Raw genomic sequence first — 21,034 nt, 5'->3', positions numbered from 1 at the left:
AATCAAAGAACTGTAGGGGGCATGTTAAACAATAGGGATGGACCGCTTTTTTCAGGGCCAATAGCGATACAGATTATTAGTAAAATGGTGTCAAATTTTTGAAAAATAAAAATTCCAACACTTCGTTTAAATGCCTTTAAGACCATGTTTATTAAACAACGTTAGTGATTTACAAGATGTTAAAGCTTTTCTAGATCTTAAACAATAGACAACTTAAGTCTCACCAAAAAGTGCACAGAGCTCCCAGGCTCAGCTGCATGTCTTACAGTTCAATGAAAACAAACATTTCCTTACAGTAAATAGTTTTCTAAAAATCCACTATAACTGAAATGTTTAGCTTTCACACATCTAAAGTTCAAAAACATAAAAGTGAATCCTCAATGGAGCTACTAGCCAGAAAAATAAGCATGTTTCCAAGACCGGACTTTCACATGCAGTACTTTGCCGTCAATTTTTGCACCATGTATAGCACTTGGAGCGGTGGTTGTTTTAAAGTGCTCTCAAAATAAAGTTGAGTTTAGCTTTTCATTATGTGGCTTACAGACAGACACGCACACACTGGCACTCACTCACGTCTTACTTTTATCACCATTTCCCAATATTATCAGCAACTTTACTTCTCTCAGGAGCCATGTCGTTCACAAAGCAAATTAACTGTTGTGACATTGGGGGAGTGGTCAGCTTGCGCTGCAAGGCATTTTACTGTGGCAAGCAGAACTGCCCCTTGTGTTTATATGACATAGAAGGGCTCATAGTAATGTTACAAGTGAGTTATAGTAGACTGACATTTACTAAAATTTCGGCGAAGTGTATTGCATTACGAGGCGGCACGGTGGTCGACTGGTTAGCACGTCCGCCTCACAGTTCAGAGGTCGTGGGTTCGATCCCGGCTCCGGCCTCCCTGTGTGGAGTTTGCATGTTCTCCCCGTGCCTGCGTGGGTTTTCTCCGGGAAACTCCGGTTTCCTCCTACATTCCAAAAACATGCATGGTAAGTTGATTGGATACTCTAAATTGTCCCTAGGTGTGATTGTGAGTGCGGATGTTTGTCTCTGTGTGCCCTGCGATTGGCTGGCAACCAGTTCAGGGTGTCCCCCGCCTACTGCCCAAAGACAGCTGGGATAGGCTCCAGCACACCCCGCGACCCTTGTGAGGAGAAGCGGTACAGATAATGGATGGATGGATGGATGTATTGCATTACCTTGAACTACGCACTCGCCGACTGCCGTCGTGGCTTGTCCAGGAGACAGAGAGCGAGCAGAGGGCAAACACGCAGCTTTACGTGATTGGCTGTTACGCACTGCACAAGGAACCAATCAGATGGTGCTTTGGGCGGGCCAATCTGCCTATGCAGGCAGGGCCAGTCGTGCAGCAAACAGAGAGAGAGAAGCACGCTTGCAGCAAGCACGAATAAAGCAGTTTTTAATTTATCTGCCTTAAAATGTAAAAAAAAAAAAAATGCAGATGCCGATAATCGCCAAAATGCCAAATATCTGCCCCAATAATCGTCCCGGCCGATAATCGGTCCATCCCTATTAAACAACTTTGAAAAATACACTTTCTGATAATAAAGTCATCAGGCCGAAGTAGAATAATTGTGAAACTTTTTACAGACGGAAAGATATTTGTTTGTGGCAGGAAGAAGATGAATGTGCTCCACACACATACAAACAAGTCCTTACTGCTACCTTTTAACTTTGATTTGAATGGTTACTTTCACCGATCACCAATTCACACATGAAACTCAAAGAACGTAAACAAATACTGACTGGTAGACCATTCAAATTTACAATCACGCCTATGGGCAATTTATTTATTGGGGCTGTGGCAGGAAAAACTGGTTTGCCTCTGTGGTGCCCTAATTATATTACATGTAGTTTTAAAAATATTTGAAGAAAGCAAAGAGGCAAACTTAAAGTGGCTTTTAAATGTAATATTGTGTTTTATTTGAAAACCGCTTTGAAATCAATCATTTTGTTGTTAGGACAAAATAGGTTGGAGGAACAGTAGCACTCGACTGCTTGTGTTGGCAACTGATGATGGATTCCACATGGCTGGAGATGGAAAATTGGCTGGTATCCTGGAACCAAATGATGAACAGTGCCACATGAAAAACACCCTTTATACCAAGAGCAATGAAATGGTATGTGCGGGCACACACACTGTGATGGGCATGCAACAGCAGGTTCTTTGTCACAGCTACCGGTACTTATAGTATAGTGCACCATAAAAGTTTATATATAAAGTATATAATAGCCATACATTTTGTGAAAGTGATTTAACTTGACTTTACTTTTGACTTGACGTGTGCAAGTGATTTAATAACAACAAGGTATATTATTCCTGTGTGATAAAACATTCTTTTGCAAATGTCTACATTAAATTGGCCAATTACAAATGTGTTTGATTGCATATTGCAATCTTGTATTAGCTATTGTATATTTAGAATATAATGTAAAGCAAATGTAGGGTTTAAGGTAGTGTATGTGGTATTTAATGTGGGATTACTGTGTTTGTTGGGAGTTGATTGTGGGCCGGTAGGCTGCATGTTTGCAAGACAAAGCCATGATACCCAGAGAAACAAACGCAAAACATACAATCTTGACACAGAAAAGTCACAAATTAAGCCTTTTTTGTTGTGAAGCAACAGTGCTAAAACATGTGCCACCCAGCTGTCCTTTAATTGACATACTGTATGGAATAGCAATACAGTATGTTAAATTGTAATTACATGATGAACATAATGCAGTAACTTATATGTGACCACTGTAAATGTTTAATCATATTAATGTGCAGGACTACCCCTCTGTTGGACAAGTCGCCAGGCAGTTGGAAAAAGAACATATTCAACCCATATTTGCCGTGACAAAAGAAGTGGAAAACATGTACAAGGTAAAATAATCTACTTATCAATATGTATATCTTTTTGGCATTATGGTGTGATGTTGAATTATTTATAATCATATATTCAATTTTATTATAGCAACTCTCGAAAATGATTCCAAAATCTGAGGTGGGAGTTCTGTCACAAGATTCTAGAAATGTTGTTCAATTGATTGAAAGTGCATACAATGTAAGTCTTCATTTATTATATTTAATTATAACAATTTTCTTTTTTTTTCCTGCAGAGAAACCAATTCTTGTTTCTATTTCTGTATTTGAAACTAATATACTTATCTCTCAAAACAATTTTATTTCCAGAGATTGTCCTCCAAAGTTACCCTAACCCATGATAGTCTCCCTGAAAATGTAAGAGTAGTCTACACTCCAGCCTGTAGTTATGCAAGGCAAGAAGGGGACAACAAAGGAGTTTGTGACAATGTTCACGTGGGACAGAAGGTCAGTCCTTTGTGGTGTTCTAAAGCTTGGTTATATTAAATACAATACAATGAAAAATTATGGTACTCAAAAGTCAATAAGCAGGAAGGTGCTAAGCCATGTAATATTTTATAAGTAGCAAAACCTTAAAATCACATCTCAAATGTACCAAGAGCCAGTGCAAGTTGGCCAGTAATGGGTTAAAGGGACACTTGATTGGGCTGAACATCAACACTTATATAATAGGTCTGTATGAAAAAATTATGTCAGCACTAAAATTCACCCCCGTAAAAGAATCTGTAGAGATTTATGGGCTTTTTTGTGATGACAAAAGCCACAAATTGGCCCGCCCACTTTTGGGGCGTGTTTTTTTTTTTTGTCCTCCATGTCAGGTTGTCAACGTCATCGCAGGGAAGCTTGATCCGTGTTGTTTTGGTTTTTCACGTTCTGTTGTCACCTAGTGTCTGAAAGTGATTAATTGCCACTAAAATGCATTTGCACATTACTACTCTTGTCCATTTCAAACTGTGAAAATATAAAAGCGGGTGGCTCAATATTTAGTTTTTATTATTATCAAATGTGAGCTATCTATGAGGAAAAAACACTATCACCTCCACAAAATCAAACATAATTCTGCTGATCGTTTTTTCTATCCTTTTTTAAATTTTTTTAATTACAGGTTAGATTGGACAATACCAGTAATGTGCATATGAATTTTAGTGACGATTGTAGTTTTCGGACATTTAGCGATGTAAACACTTTATTTTCCCATAGCAGCCATGGCTGTGGCTCCCGCTAGCTCCCGCGGCTAGTCGAGGCAGGATTAGCTTTCAATTACTAACAGTCAAAGTTAGTAGAAGGAGATCTATTTCTTACCGTCCATACATGAGGGTTCATGTCTCGGAGGTAAATGAGGTAAATGAAGTAGCTGCACGCCACAATTGCTCAGCCAGCGAGGAGCGCTGTGTTTGCTACAGAGGAGGTCTTGTTGCGGCGAATGCTTTAATTCTGTCCAGACAGAGATACAGCAGGATGTCCGCGTCACCGGCAGTTAGAATGGGCTGTATCTTAGCAAAATTGCAAAGATGAAAAACCAAAAGTTCTGCTAATGTTCTTGATTATTCTTGCATTTGAAAGGAGAAAGTTGAGTCAAATATAACACCAGGATTTTTTTTTGCTGACTCACTTTAGGTGATGGCACTTTTATACATGCACAGTTTTCTTTTCCTTTCGGCTTGTCCTGTTAATGGTCACAGCAGTATGTCCAACCCTTTTCCCTTTTCTTATCCAGAAGATTTCAAAACGGCTAGCACAAATAGTAATCATTCTTGTCTCCCTAGATTTTTTAAACGGGTTAATTTGACACACAACATGAAGAGAGGGGTTAAAAAGATAAGATAAGATAAGATAAGATAAGAATGCCTTTATTGATCCCACAGTGGGGAAATTTTCATTGTTACAGTAGCAAAGATATAGGTCACACAGGGGCGGCGGCATAATGTGGCCATTAATGTATAACATTGACGGCAAACATTTAGAATCAAACCTATGTAGATATACGCAGTAACATGTGTATATACACATGTGTATACACACCAACCTACATCTACATAAAAAATATGAGGAACACTCATTTCGGCCTGTACATAGTACAGAGGAAAAAATACTCTAAGTGACAGTGCTGCAGTGCTGTAGTGAAATGTAAGGAACAGCATTGGATAAAAATAAAACTAGACTAACACTAGTGGGGAATGTTGAGTATTGCACGGTATTACAGTAGTGGGGAATATTGGGTATTGCACGATATGAGCTCAGGTGCAGGACTGCACAATTGCACTAATGACCGCCAGTTTGTAGAGACTACACAATGTTCTTGTTAAAGAGTCTGACAGCAGCAGGCAAGAAGGAACGGCGGAATCTCTCCTTTGCACAGCGAGGGTGTAACAGTCTGTCACTGAAGGTGCTGTGGAGTGCTGTTAGGGTGCCCTGGAGGGGGTGGTCCGGGTTGCCCAGCATTGATGACAGCTTGGCCAACATCCTCCTGTCCCCCACCGAGTCCACAGAGTCCAGGGAGCAGCCCAGGACAGAGCCGGCCCTCTTGACCAGTTTGTCCAGCCGCTTCTTGTCCCGGGCCGAGACGCCGCCTGCCCAGGTGACCACTCCCTGGAAGATGACCGATGCAACCACCGAGTCATAAAAGTTCCTGAGGAGTGTCCCCTGAACCCCAAAAGACCTCAGTCTCCTGAGTAGGAAGAGTCTGCTCTGACTCTTCCTATAGAGGGCGTCTGTGTTGTCGCACCAGTCCATTTTATTGTTCAGATGAACACCCAGGTACTTGTAAGTTGAGACTCTCTCAACATCTGTTCCCCGGATATTCACTGGTGCAGGTGAAGAGTGCTGGCGCCTACCGAAATCCACCAGCATTTCTTTGGATTTCCCCGCATTGATCAGGAGGCGGTTCTGCTGGCACCAGTCTACAAAACCCTGAGTAAGTTCTCTGTACTCCCGATCATCTCCGCCTGTGATGAGGCCGACAATCGCAGAGTCGTCAGAGAACTTCTGCAGGTGACAGGTAGGGGTGTTGTAGTTGAAGTCCGAGGTGTAGAGGGTGAACAGGAAGGGAGCCAAGACAGTTCCCTGTGGGGCCCCCGTGCTGCAGAGGAGCACGTCAGACACACAGTCCTGTGTCCTCACATACTGTGGCCGGTTTGTGAGGTAGTCCTGGATCCATGTGGTGAGGTGGTGCGCCACCCCCGCCCGCTCCAGCTTGTCTCCCAGTAGGGTGGGCTGGATGGTGTTGAAAGCACTGGAGAAATCAAAGAACATGATCCTCACAGTGCTCCCCGCCTTCTCCAGGTGGGAGAGTGAAGTGTGGAGGAGGTAGATGATGGCGTCATCCACACTGATGCCAGGCTGGTATGCGAACTGGAGTGGGTCCATTGAGGAGCTCACCAGGGGGCGCAGGTGGACAAGGACCAGTCTCTCCAGGGTCTTCATCAGGTGAGACGTCAGCGCCACTGGTCTGAAGCTGTTGAGCTCCTTCGGGTGGGGGGTCTTTGGCACCGGGACCAGGCAGGATGTTTTCCATAGCTGGGGGACTCTGCCCAGCTTCAGGCTCAGGTTGAACATGTGCTGGACAATTCCACACAGCTGGTCTGCGCAGGATTTGAGGAGCTGGGGGCTGATGCCATCTGGACCCGCTGCCTTCCTCGCCTTCATCTTCTTCAGCTGGTTCCTCACCTGAGATGTTGTGAAGGCCAAGTTTGGACAGGAAGGAGTGGTGGCTATCTGGTGTAGCTGGGAGCTGGAGACTGTGGAGAAAAGAGGGGAGGGGGTGACACGCCCAGCAGGAGGAGTAGGTGGAGACTGCAGCAGGAGAGACTGAGTGGAGGCAGGCATCTGATCGAACCTATTGAAAAAGAGATTCAGCTCATTTGCCCACTGCAGGTCCCCCCCAGTCCGGGTCTTGGGTTGTCCATGGCCTGAGATGGTCTTCAGGCCCCTCCAGACTCCCCTGGCGTTATTCTGCAGCAGCTGCTCCTCCATCCTCTTCCTGTAGGACCTTTTCCCCTCTCTGATCCTCCTCCTCAGCTGGCGCTGCACAGTCCTCCGCTCCTCTATGTTGCCTGACGCAAAAGCCCTCCTCTTCTCCTTCAGGAGAGCTTTTATGTCTGGTGTGATCCAGGGTTTGTTGTTGGAGAAACACCTTACTGTCCTGGTGGGTATGGTGTTCTCCATGCAGAAATTTATATAGTCTGTAACAGTGTCCGTTAGACTACTAATGTCTTCCCCGTGAGCATCGCTGAATACTTCCCACACAGTTGTGCTGAAGCAGTCCTTTAAGGCCTCCTCGGCCTCTCCAGACCATCTCTGAACCGAATTTAGAGTGTCCAATCAACTTACCATGCATGTTTTTGGAATGTGGGAGGAAACCAGAGTACCCGGAGAAAACCCACGCAGGCACGGGGAGAACATGCAAACTCCACACAGGGAGGCCGGAGCCGGGATCGAACCCACGACCTCTGAACTGTGAGGCGGACGTGCTAACCAGTCGACCACCGTGCCGCCCCACATCAAAAACAAAAAGACTTTATTACCAACACCAAGACCTTTTTAACAATTGACTGACAAAGTAGGAACAGAAATAGCTGGCAAAAACAAAGCCAGGAAATACCAAATAGGAACAAATAGCGCTTGCAAAAGGCAAGGGAAAATAGATGACCCTAAAAGTATAAACGAGATAGCAAAATTCAATTACACGAAAAATAAAGCACTCAGTCAAAGTGATGAGGATTAAAAAATATCAACAACAAACTAAACTATAACAAGAAAAACAAAGACTAGGATTGAGCACGAGATGTCTAGAAAATGATCTTGGGCTGTGAGGTGAGCAAGGTCAATAATCCGTCAAAATGTGGTGGAGAAAGGAGTCCTTTTAAACCCTGCTGATTATAATCAGCCACAGCTGAAGGGAACGCTGCATTGGCTTCCCGTGTGTTTCAGGATCGATTTTAAGGTACTTTTACGTTTGGAAATGTGTTCATGGTCTTGGGCCATCTTATTTACCTGATTTGCTTTTATCATACGTGGGATCCTGAGGTCCTCTGGACCAAAGCGCATGGCGAGGCTGCATTCAGCCATTTTAGTCCTCAACTTTGGAATAGCCTAGCGGAGGACGTCAGGTCCACAGAGGCTGTTGATATTTTTAAGAGGAAGCTCAAGACATACCTTTTTAGTTTGGCTTTTGAATAATAGTCATTTATCTTTTTCTTTTAATTGAAGACTATCCATCCATACATCATCTCCCACTTACCCGAAGTCGGGTCGCGGAGGCAGCAGCTTCAGCAGGGAAACCCAGACTTCCCTCTCCTCAGCAACATCTTCCAGCTCTACTGGAGGGATCCCAAGGCATTCCCAGGCAAGCCCAGAGACGTAGTCGATCCAGCGTGTTCTGGGTCGTCCTCGGGGTCTCCTGCTGGTGGGACATGCCCGGAACATCTCACCAGGGAGGCGTCCAGGAGGCATCCTAATCAGATGCCCGTGCCACCTCAACTGGCTCCTCTCAACGCGGAGGAGCAGCGGCTCGACTCTGAGTCCCTCCCTGATAGCCGAACATCTCCCCCTATCTCTAAGGGAGAACCCGGACACCCTGCGAATGAAACCCATTTCGGCTGCTTGTATCCGAGATCTTGTTCTTTCGGTCATGACCCACAGCTAATGACCATAGGTGAGAGTAGGAACGTAGATCGACCGGTAAATTGAGAGCTTCGCCTTTCGGCTGAGCTCCTCCTTCACCACGACAGACCGATACAGGGTCCGCATCACAGCAGACGCTGCACCGATCCGCCGATCCATCAATCTCCCGTTCCATTTTACCCTCACTCATGAACAAGACCCCAAGATACTTGAACTCCTCCACTTGGGACAGAATCCCATGCCCAACCTGGAAAGGGCACGCCACCCTTTTCCGACTGAGGACCATGGTCTCAGATTTGGAGGTGTTGATTTTCATTTCGACCGTTTCAAACTCGGCTGCGAACCGCTCCAGCGAGAGTTGGAGATCGCGGCTTGAAGAAGCCAACAGTACCACATCATCTGCAAAAAGCAGAGATGCAATACTGAGGACACCAAACCGGACCCCCTCGACACCTCGGCTGCGCCTAGAAATTCAGTCCATAAAAGTTATGAACAGAATCGGTGACAAAGGGCAGCCTTGGCGAAGTCCCACCCTCACTGGAAAGAAATCCGACAATGCGGACCAAACTCTGACGTCGGTGGTACATTGACCGGACAGCCCTTATCAGGGGGCTCGGTTCCCCGTACTCCCGAAGCACCCCCCACAGAACTCCCCGAGGGACACGGTCGAATGCCTTCTCCAAGTCCACAAAACACATGTAGACTGGTTGGGCAAACTCCCATGCACCCTCAAGGACCCTGCTTAGGGTGTAGAGCTGGTCCACTGTTCCACGGCCGGGACGAAAACCACATTGCTCCTCCTGAATCCGAGATTCGACCTTCCGACAGACCCTCCTCTCCAGCACCCCTGAATAGACCTTACCGGGGAGGCTGAGGAGTGTGATCCCTCTGTAATTGGAGCACACCCTCCGGTCCCCCTTCTTAAAAAGGGGGACCACCACCCCGGTCTGCCAATCCAGAGGCACTGTCCCCGATGGCCACGCGATGTTGTAGAGACGTGTCAACCATGACAGCCCCTCAACATCCAGAGCCTTTATGAACTCCGGGCGGATCTCATCCACTCCCGGGGTTTTTCCACCGAGGAGCTTTTTGACTACCTCGGTTACTTCAACCCCAGAGATAGGAGAGCCCACCTCAGAGTCTCCAGGCTCTGCTTCCTCAGTGGAAGGCGTGTCGGTGGAATTGAGGAGGTCTTCGAAGTATTCTCTCCACCGACCCACAACGTCCCGAGTTGAGGTCAGCAGCACCACATCTCCACTATAAACAGTGTTAATGGTGCACTGCTTCCCTCTCCTGAGACGCCGGATCGTGGACCAGAATTTTCCTTGAAGCCGTCCGGAAGTCATTTTCCATGGCCTCCCCGAACTCCTCCCACACCTGAGTTTTTGCCTCAGCTACCGCCAGAGCTGCATTCTGCTTGGCCAGCCGGTACCTGTCAGCTGCCTCCGGAGTCCCGCAGGCCAAAAAGGCCCGATAGGACTCCTTCTTCAGCTGGACAGCATCCCTTACCGCTGGTGTCCACCAGTGGATTCGGGGATTGCCGCCACGACAGGCACCGACCACCTTGCGGCCACAGCTCCGATCGGCCGCCTCAACAATGGAGGCACGCAACATGGTCCACTCGGACTCAATGTCTCCCGCCTCCCCCGGGACGTGGGAAAAGTTCTGCCGGAGGTGGGAGTTGAAACTCCTTCTGACAGGGGATTCTGCAAGACGTTCCCAGCAAACCCTCACAATACGTTTGGGTCTGCCAGGTCGAACCGGCATCTTCCCCCACCATCGGAGCCAACTCACCACCAGATGGTGATCAGTTGACAGCACCACCCCTCTCTTCACCCGAGTGTCCAAAACATGCGGCCTCAAATCCGATGATATGACTACAAAGTGGATCATCGAACTGCTGCCTAGGTTATCCTGGTGCCAAGTGCACATATGGACACCCTTATGTTTGAACATGGTGTTCGTTATGGAGAATCCGTGATGAGCACAGTAACCGTAAGTAAGTCCAGTAACCGAACACCACTCGGGTTCAGATCAGGGGGGGGCGTTCCTCCCAATCACACCTCTCCAGGTCTCACTGTCATTGCCCACGTGAGCATTGAAGTCCCCCAGCAGAACGATGGAGTCCCCAGGTGGAGCGCCCTCCAGCACACCCTCCAAGGACTCCAAAAAGGGTTACTCTGCACTGCTGTTTGGTGCATAAGCACAAACAACAGTCATTACCCGTCCCCCCACCCTCAGGCGGAGGGAGGCTACCCTCTCTTCCACCGGGGTAAACCTCAATGTACAGGCGCCAAGCCGGGGGGCAAGTATGCCCACACCTGCTCGGCGCCTCTCTCCCTGGGCAACTCTAGAGTGGAAGAGTGTCCAACCCCTCTCGAGAGGACTGGTACCAGAACCCAAGCTGTGTGTGGAGGTGATCCCGACTATATCTAGTCGGAACCTCTCAGCCTCTTCCCTGCCAGAGAGGTGACATTCCATGTCCCAAGAGCTAGTTTTTGTTGCCGGGGATCGGACGGCCAAGATCCCTGTCTTCTGCCGCCGCCCAGCTCACACGGCACCCGACCCCTTTGGCCCCTCCCACCAGTGGTGAGCCCAAGGGAAGGGGGACCCACGTGTCCTTTTTGGGCTGAGCCCGGCCGGGCCCCATGGGTGCAGGACCGGCCACCAGGCGCTCGCCATCGAGCCCCACCTCCAGGCCTGGCTCCAGAAGGGGGCCCCGGTGACCCGCGTCCGGGCGAGGGAAAACGTGATCCATTGATTGTATTCTTCAAAAGGGGTCATTTTGAGCCATGCTTAGTCTGGTCCCTCACTTAGGACCTTTTTGCCATGGGTGACCCTACCAGGGGCATAAAGCCCCAGACAACTTAGCTCCTAGGATCATTGGGGCACGCAAACCCCCCCACCATGATAAGGGGACGGCTCATGGGGGGGTAATTGAGGACTATTTTTATCTTATCTTACTGATTTTAGTTCTTAGATTATATTACTATTTTCTTTTAGTTTAGTTTTTAGCTTTTAGCTCCTCATGGGGGGCCTCTGTGAGCGGGGGTGGGGGGGGGCGGGGGCCATCATCGCAGGGGCTCCTTGGGTCCGGGTGACTGGGCTATGTGTGGGGCCCGGCTGATCTGGGCCGGGGGTCTCTGTGGTGGTGGCACTCCCTGTGGCCGTGGGCTGTCATTCCCCTCAGTGTGAACGAGCTCCCCTTGGGTACCCTTTCCTCATATGGTTGCTCTGTGCCTTGTCATGTCTTTTTAACATGTGTGTGGGGGGGGGGGGCGGGGGGGGTGCAGAAGTGATCCCGGCCCTGGCCTCCCTGTGTGGGGTTTGCATGTTCTCCCCGTGCCTGCGTGGGTTTTCTCCGGGTACTCCAGTTTCCTCCCACATTCCAAAAACATGCATGGTAAGTTGATTGGACTCTCTAAATTGCCCCTAGGTGTGATTGTGAGTGCGGATGTTCGCCTCTGTGCGCCCTGCGATTGGCTGGCAACCAATTCAGGGTGTCCCCTGCCTACTGCTCGAAGACAGCTGGGATAGGCTCCAGCACGCCCCGCGACCCTTGTGAGGATAAGCGCTATCGATTATGGATGGATGATTGAGTGATTGAATAAGTTTTCATTTTTTCGTGACAAAATAATTATTGCAAAACAACATAAGATTATTTTAGGAAGATAACGTCTTTCGTTTTAAAAGAAGCCAACAAATCACGTCAGTCGGTACTTGACAAGGTTAGGGACGATTACAGGGACGGACAAAAGCCCAATTGTCCTTGTTTAGTCCATCCTATTTTAAAAAAACTTCACATTTTCCATCTGTCAATCCACAAATTGGGCGTCCTACTGGGACGGAATGGCCATCCCCTGAGGGAATTCACATCATGGCCATTCAATCAGATTAAAAAATTCTAATGGTCACAAAGTAACTCCTTTCCCCCATGTAAGACCTGAACCATTTTCGAACGATTCTATATAATCCCACCAAGTGTCCAACCTCTTCAACAGTATTGATCTGCACTGAGGTCCAATAAGACAAGCACCAACAACTCCCCTGCAGTGATCAATCTTTTATCATTTAGTACTTTAATAAGAGCTGTTTATGTATTGTGATGAGGTCGGAAGCCTGATTGGAATTTATCAAAAAGTAAGTTTGAGTTCAAGAATTGGCTAAACTTAAAACCACTTTCTCAACAATCTTGGTTTAGAAGGGAAGGTTTGGGATAGATCTGATTGCTGGCAAGGAGACCAGTGTTGTCTGTTTTAGAAGTGGCTTAACAGCGGCTACTTTCAGAGGTTTAGGAAGCTCGCATGACTGAAGTGAGCAGATGCTTAGTAGGCATCTGATGTCAATTCAACATCAATATGACATCAAAATCATTCAAATGATGTTTATGTCATCATAGCCATGATAGCCAACATTGGGATTCTGAAGCATTTGACCCAAAGGTAAGATAACAGACTGAACAAAATCATCAAAATCATTCAATTTATGTCATATTGATGGTGAAATGACATCAGATGGCCACTGGGTGATTATGTGCTGTAACTCAGAACAGATTTCACAATACTGTCGTTCTGAAATAGTCCGATGCTATTGAGCCAAGAGAGCTAGATGATGGTTTCTACTGCTGACGAAAATTCGTTACAGTTTTTTGATCCACTGTATTAAATACTGTTATGATACTTAATTATTCCTGGGTGATTTTAAGTGTTGCATAATCTGGTGATTTTGTTGGTTTGTAATGATGTCTGACATGATGGATTGCACTTTTTCGCTTAAGTAGCAGGCAAATTCATTGCATTTATCCCTTGAAAGGAGTTATGGTGCTAGTTGATTAGGGGGATTTGTGAGTTTGTCAACCACAGCGAATAGAGTGCGTATTGGTGAGGCTCTTATCGACGATTTCAGAAAGGTGTTGTCTATCTTTTATTAACTCTTTGTTAAAATTACAGACACTGGCTCTCATTTAATGTAATATGTGATTCATAAATATATTTGTACTTGAATTTGTGCATATTCTGTGAACAAATTTAGAACATCCTCAGACAATGCGTACGCACAAATAATAAAGGATCATCATTAGGATCAAAATGAGATTTTCCAGATGAATTTATCCAGAAGTTCATCAACTGTCTCTGCATTCACAATTGGTGCCACAGCCATAATTTCCATAAGTATATTGCTTGTGTTCTCATTTATATATTTTTTTTTTCATAGACAGGGTGATTTTCTGAGTCTTTGGGATTATTTGAAGTTCAAAAAACACACAGAAATGATCTGAGACGGACATATCTTTAATGTCAACACCTTTAGAGATGAGGAGGTCAGGGACCTGACTTTGAGAATGGGAGGGACTTTTTACATGTTATGAGCAGGGTTCTAAATTAGCATCCGCCAACCTACCAAATGTGGGTTAAAATTCATTTTGGTGGTCGGATATACTTGGACATCGAGTCTCGAGGATCAATTGAAACCGGGAGTAACTTTCCAATTCTCCCAGAATCGTTCCCATTTTGGGTGGGTGGTCAACTCAAATGCAAATAACCAGCTAACATTATCATATGTACAGTATATTCTATACTAAGTGTGTGTGTGTGGGGGGGGGGGGTCTGTCTGTCTACACAACAGATTAGCCCATCAGTGTATTCTCATTTATCCTCATGTGTGAATTTATTTTCATGAGGTTCTCAAAAATAAAGCTCTTGTGAATGTAAAAAAATTAATAACTTACAGAGCTGGGCATCGTCTATTTCCCGTCTCCATACTGTATTTAATCAACCCACAATGGTCCCAGTCTTTCAGAGTCAGCCAAACAACGCCGAGAACGGACTTAACCTGTACCACGTCACACGCAGGGGCCGCACTCCTGACACGAGTCCGTCGGCCAAGTAAGGAAAAAGAAAAAAAAAAAAAGTTGTGTACCTTGTGGTCCCATAGACGCAGTGACATGTTCCCCATATTGTTTTTGTTTCACCGATCACCACGCTGTGCATGTGTGTGTGTCTGTTGTTATTGTTTTGTATTTTTTTTCTTTGTTTGGCGGCGTGTCTGCTCGTGCGGCGCCTGCTTGTGACGTGAAGATTACGTTCTCGACGCCGATTGGCTGTCGCCGACAAGGGATGGACCGGGACCAAGTGGTCGATTAAATATGCAGGACGGAACGCGGTGGCGGTTAAGCGATGACCAGCTCTGATAACTTATACATTCAAGTTAATAAATATGATATTAATATTGTTTGAAAATAACCCAGTGAGAAATTCATAGGAAAGTCAATAAAAAAAGTGAAAAGTTAATGGAAATTAGTTTGTAGACAAATTCAAATGAGTTCATCCATGGTTGACATCTCCATTTCAACCAGGGTGTCCAAACTTTGAAGGGGCACATATGGAAAAATCAAAGGAGACAAGGGCTGCTTTGACATTTTTCATTTGACACAAAACCAATTCAAAGCAAAATATATGAAGCTTATTCATTTTTATATAAACCTCATAGTTGGGAAAAAAAAAAAAAAAACATTCTAATATTTTTGTAAGGCAATGTTGGTGAGTAGGTAAAATAACGTAAGGTCTGTCACCTGTACTTCTGCTCTTAAAAAGCCAACTGATTACAATGAGGACCAGGTGTGCGCTGGAGACTGATCTCATCCACGACAGTCTATAGAAGAAACAAACAAACAATAAACACAGACCATGCAGGATCATAGGCTCATGGCATCTTTTCTACTTAAAACATGATTCAGCTTTCTTCTCTGTAACGTCCAATGGATATTCTTTTATCCTCATGTTGTTCATTATTGCAAAAAGCCACAAATAAACAAAGGACAAGGAAAGCACACACAGTGTTATTCCTATGATTTTGGATGAAATTAGGTTGACTAGGGTCTTTATGGAAGATGAAAAGTGTAGTGAACATCAACTCACAACAGCACAATAAACATACGAGTACATGGTCTACTGCAGTACCCTGATGGCTCACAAAATCCCCTCAAAATGTCCTTAGAAGCGACAAAGTAAAGATTTTCAACAAAATCACCAAATTGCAAAACTTTTGGGGTATTTACCGGTAACCTTCAAGATACCAGTGAATAAGCAAACACAAAAAGCCAGAAAAGGACACAAGACACATTGAAAGGCTACCAATAGGAGAGTGAAAAAAAACAACATGTAGAGCTACAGAGTATTGTAATGGGTTTGCACACCAGCTCTAATAACACCAATCTTCCAATGTACTACAAATTTAAACAAAATAATACTTTACATATCAATGACATTTTACTTTTAATTGTTAGTATGCAAATAGTTTTGTTTGGAGCATCTGTCTTGATGGGTGCATCAAGTGTAAAATTTAACAGTCAAGTAAATCTCTATTTACCAGCCTGTTCCTGATTTATTTCTTTTATTTTTATTTTTTTGTGCGCAAACACCACAAGTCGCCAGAATGTCCAGATTACTCATTCTGGGCCTGCTCGGGCTATTTTGATGAAAGCATGTCACAGACACGTCTGTCACATGTGGAAACTATTTTAAATTGTGAAAATAATGCAAAATATGTGTCCTTTAAATGCAGAGCTGGGCATTGCCTATTTCCCGTCTGCATATTTAATCGACCCACGTGGTCCCAGTCAGTCGGAGTCAGCCGAACAACGTCACATGCAGGTGCCACATTCCTGATTTCACCGATCACCACTCTGCGCGTGTGTGTCTCTTGTTTTTGTTTGATATTTTTTATTTGTTTGGCGGCGTCTACTGGTGCGGCACTTGTTTGTGACGTGAAGATTACATTCTCCACGCCGATTGGCTGTCGCCGACAAGGGTTTGACCGGGATTAAATATGCAGGATGAAACGCGGTGGTGGTTAGGCGTTGCCCAGCTCTGTTTAAATGCCTTAAAAAGAGCAATGATTCAACAGGATAATCAAGTGTATGGCACCACGTATTGTTACTGACTTAGGTCAAGTGTTCCACACAGAAATAAAAATGAATGAAATGAAATGATTTACTGACATTTTTAGGCTATTTTCTCAGAATGCCTCTTAAATTTTTTCCCACAGATTTCTTTTGATGTAACAGTAACAGCAGACTCATGCATAGAGAACAAGACATTCTCTATCAGACCACTTGGTATTAAAGACACACTGACAGTGACCTTATCTACAAGCTGTGAGTGTCAGTGTAAAGATCCAACCGAAAGCAGTCCACCAAATTGTAATGGCAAGGGAAGAATAAACTGTGGTATTTGCAGGTAAGCTTTGTCCTTTCATTTATTATGTATTTATCATTTATTTATCAGTTAACACTTTTATTTCCAAAAGAAAAATACACTTTTCATTCCGATGCATTCATGAAACCACACAAAGAACCAGAAAAAGTATGCAGACACACGCAATATATTTGGATCATCAGGCACTGAAATGGTGCTGTGCTCCAGAGGTGGTTGGTGTCTTTCTCATGGGCATATTGACAGGGTTTGGGTCCAGTGGAGCATTTCTCTCATAACACTTCACTCCAAATTTGTATAAAGTATTTGCCATCTTTCTTACTTTTTTTTTTCCAGTTTCCCCACTTTCACATTCATGATCATCAAACAAATCATACATATCAGAATAGGATAACCCAGGTACACATAAAATGCAGTTTTTAGATGGTGAACTTTTGTATTAAGAAAATAACTATTTAAAGCACGTCCGCTGATAGTGTAGTGGTACACACGCCTGAGTTGTGTGCGGGCAGCGTGGGATCGATTCCCGCTCAGTGACAGTGTCTATGTGTGCCCTGCGACTGGCTGGCGACCAGTTCGGGGTGTAGTCTACCTTCGCCCATTGACGGCTGGGATAGGCTCCAGCAACTCCCCGCGACCCTATGTAGGATAAGCGGTTTGGAAGATGACATGACATGACTATTTAAAGCAACCTGGCCCTGTGTGGAAAAAAATACTTGCCCTTGACTCTAATAAATGTTTGGGCCACCCTCGGCAGCAACACTTGAAATGAAGTGTATGAGTCCAGCTTGGCTTACAGCAGGAGGGCCAGCACTTTTTCAGCATGTGAGCTACTTGTAAAATGACCAACCAAGCCTAAGTAATCAACTTACTTACTTTATTGATTTATTTAAAACTAGAATTAGAATTCTTTTTAGGTACAATATGTATTGGTGTACCTTAACTGCATGAACACATAGCCTATTGCACATTAGAACTTGTGTACATTTTCTGTCCTTATTTACTCTGATGACCTGCACTGAATGGAATGGAGTCCGGACAGTAGGTCGGGTAGACAGGTAGCGAACCTTGCGCACACCTCCCAGTGAACATCAGCCATACTGGAACGATATTTGGTAGTGATGTAACAATTTATTGAAAATCGATATAAAATCGATATAAATGCTTAACATATGCATCGATCGAAATAAAAGAATTGACTCGCAATGCCATGTTAACGATAGCTGCTCTCTCGTGTCCTGCCTTGTCTGCAACGCACATGCACAGTAGTGGTAATTCGGGTGATCCGTGATTTAAACAAAAGCATTGTGGGTAATGGTGTCATTGCTACCAGAATCCAAAAGTCCGGGCGCATTTCACAAAATTAATTAAAATGATGTAAATCTCCCTTTCATAGCAGCACAGCGGTGATAAACGAGCATCTAAAAAGGAAGCATGTTGTGGCTGATGCCCGATTTCATTCATGATATAGGGACAGTCGTTTCTAGAAGCTAGCTAGTTAGCACACACAGGCTACCGTGTGCGTCTGAACGCTGCACCCATGTCCTGTTGTGGTACGCGAACATTTTATAGCGTCTACTGCGGACTATGGAGGTATTAGTCAGCAAATTCACATGTATTCATAGACACAACAACGACACCAGCATTGTGTGACGACAAAGCAAGGACGTTGTGAAATGACACATTCAAATTATGTTGCCAAACTACAAACTACTACAAGACAACACACCACAGCAACCATAACACTTTGTCAAATGACACGTCTTGACGACTGGCTGGCGACCAGTTCGGGGTGTAGTCTGCCTTCGCCCGTTGATGGCTGGTATAGGCTCCAGCACCTCCCCGTGACCCTGTATAGGATAAGCGGTTTGGAAGATGACATGACATGACATGACATGACGTCCTGACGACATGTTCAACGTTCAATAGACAGTCCAATGTCATGTCACAGTAGACATCGACAGTAGGCGTGCCGACATATTTTTGGCACAAATGGAACCCCATAAAATAAAAAATTGAAAAACCAATACAAGTGTTTAGTTTCGTTTTATCTAGCACAGTGCTATTACCTAAGTTTACTCATCTTGGTGCCCAAGAAAAGTTAAATATGTTTACAAGTATTTATTTTAGTATTAATAAGGAGTTTCATAGTATTAGTGCAACTCAGCATAGTGTATAGTTTTGGGTTCCATTTTAAAATGCACTAAATATTTACAGCTAAAAAAAAAAATTCAATAAGGCCACAGTGTCACCTTCAATTTCAATTACTCCATTTATAAACATATCAGGAATTTAGGTACAAGCTGCAAAGTTTAATACAAGTTGAATGTACTTTTATTTGAATTGTCTTTATTATTCTTTTGTGCATACCTTAAAGTATTCTAGCTGTAAGCTACCAATGGGCTGTCAAGTGTCAAGTAGGCGGCCCTACTTGACACGCTTGCACCAAACATCATTGCGTATTGCGTTTGTGGATAGCTGCAGCACCCCACTAGCGCACAGAGACAAGCATGGTAGCAAGTTTAAGTAAATCGAATCGAAAATCTGGAACTGCCAATTTAGCGAATTTCTCATTATATTTAGAGAGTTTTCAGACCCCTTTAGCAGCCGTTTTTCAAAAAAGTGACTAGCAACAAATCTATTGGCTTTTTCTGATGTTATTGGAGACTGGCGTAAAAGTACGTATCGTTCTTATTGTTCACGACATGCAGCGGGTGCTTCCGTCGGCCTCTCCCAGGTCCCAGAGCACTCACAGGCGCACTCCCAGTCCTCTCGCAGAAGCCCCTCCCAGCTGCATTCATAGCATGAAATGTTCACGCCTCCGTGTCCAGACTGCAAATGAATCACGCATTCGAACCCGCCGCTGGTTGGTTTACACTTGGTTTACAGTCACGGCAGGATGAATGTGATTTTTTTTTTTTTTTCCCAAAATAAATAACTGCATTTAAAGATACCTCGTCCAGACAGGTCAGTGTGTGATTGCATTTCTCTGTGACATAAGTTAAACCTCCAACTATACCTCTCTATCTTAACATGGCTTAGTCTAAAATAGGGGTGGGCAAACATTTGGACTTGCAGGCCACATTGGGATCTAAAATTTGGAAGAGGGGCCAGGCCAAGAACATTTGCATCGAAAGCATTGGTAATCACACCCAAATAAAGTGATTCACTTCAGTGTGCACTGAAGGCTGCGCCTTTCAAACATGCGATCCGGTCGTAACCTACGGTCTGTCCGTTGGTGTGTCCTCTTTTGTTGACCTGGCTGTGTCAGACCACTTCTGTGTGTACTTCTGTAACATCGTCAGTTTTAATCATTAGGCAGCTCCGATGAGAAAAGTAGGAAAGACTTCCTGTCTTCTGAAGTGGCTGCAAATTCTATCGAGATTTTAAAGTGCACTCCTGCTGACATTTTACCTGCACCATGTGATTTTATTGTTGATAATTTCAACAGGAATCTAAAATCATCATTAGATTTAGCAGCTCCACTTTTAACCAAAACTATAAAAATAAAGGTTGTGCCCCCATGGAGAAATGATGCAGTCAAGACATCAAAAAGAAAATGCAGGAGTGCAGAGAGGAGGTGGAGAAAAAATAAACTTACAGTGCACTAAGAACTATTACATGAACATCTAAAATCCTACAATAAAATAGTCAAAAAGCAATAACTTCTTCTTCTCAAACCTCATCACAGTTAATAAAAGCAACCCGAGATTTTTCTTCTCCACCTTTGATCTCTTAACCAGCTCTTAACCACAGAGACCGACAGAAGCTCTCTGTGAGGACTTTGCAGATCACTTAAGAAGTAAAATCGATGACATAAGATCCAGTCTTTTAGACCTGGACAGTCATTTTTACCTGAGGAAACACTGGAAAGTTTTGCCCTGGTTGATATTAGGACACTTGGTTGAGTTTTCTCCCAGGTAAATCCAACAACCTGCTGCAACAAACCTGGTGGGCATCTCTGGTACTGCTTTTTACTGGTTTTATCTCACAGGCAGAAGTTTCTTCGTAAGCATGGATACTTGTTCCTCCAAAACCCATGAAATTACATGTGGGGTTCCCCAAAGTTCAATTTTAGGTCCAATACTTTTTTAATCTTTATATACTTCCCCTTGGGGATGTCATTAGAAGACATCAGCTTCCACAGCTACGCTGATGACACACAGCTGTACATTAGCGTCTCTTCTGATGACACATAAATACTTGCTCTTAGTCTCTTTCTATTTTTTATCCAATCTTATTGTTTTATAGTTCTTAGCTTCTTTTATTGCTTTGTCTTTTAGCGTCATTGTTTCCTGTTGATTTTTTT

General features: G+C 44.5%; 1 protein-coding gene and 1 long non-coding RNA gene across 9 annotated transcripts in view; one reads left to right on the top strand and one right to left on the bottom strand.

Annotated features, from left to right (window-relative positions):
• The window catches only part of LOC147136028 (uncharacterized), a 37,691-nt gene extending 36,415 nt beyond the window's left edge, over window positions 1-1,276 (bottom strand). The window contains exon 1 of the long non-coding RNA XR_015089461.1: window positions 1,200-1,276. This is a non-coding gene — a long non-coding RNA (uncharacterized LOC147136028). The remainder of the gene's footprint in view (window positions 1-1,199) is intronic.
• itgb2 (integrin, beta 2) overlaps window positions 1-21,034 on the top strand; it is a 141,267-nt gene that overhangs the window by 66,602 nt on the left and 53,631 nt on the right. For all 8 annotated transcript variants that reach the window (XR_015089454.1, XR_015089451.1, XR_015089453.1 and 5 more), the window contains exons 7-11: window positions 1,983-2,141; window positions 2,795-2,890; window positions 2,982-3,071; window positions 3,200-3,337; window positions 16,559-16,749. Coding sequence is in view for 4 of the 8 variants with exons in the window: in XM_086050718.1 (XP_085906844.1) it covers window positions 1,983-2,141; window positions 2,795-2,890; window positions 2,982-3,071; window positions 3,200-3,337; window positions 16,559-16,749 (674 nt within the window). In the remaining 4 variants the exon portion in view is untranslated. The remainder of the gene's footprint in view (window positions 1-1,982; window positions 2,142-2,794; window positions 2,891-2,981; window positions 3,072-3,199; window positions 3,338-16,558; window positions 16,750-21,034) is intronic.

The sequence above is a fragment of the Filicampus tigris genome, chromosome 14, assembly GCF_054856515.1.
Source record: "Filicampus tigris isolate MCC_2025a chromosome 14, RoL_Ftig_1.0, whole genome shotgun sequence".
NCBI classification, from domain to species: Eukaryota; Metazoa; Chordata; class Actinopteri; order Syngnathiformes; family Syngnathidae; genus Filicampus; species Filicampus tigris.
The sequence above is the reverse complement of the archived record's forward strand: the minus strand, read 5'-3'. Positions and strand labels throughout refer to the sequence as shown.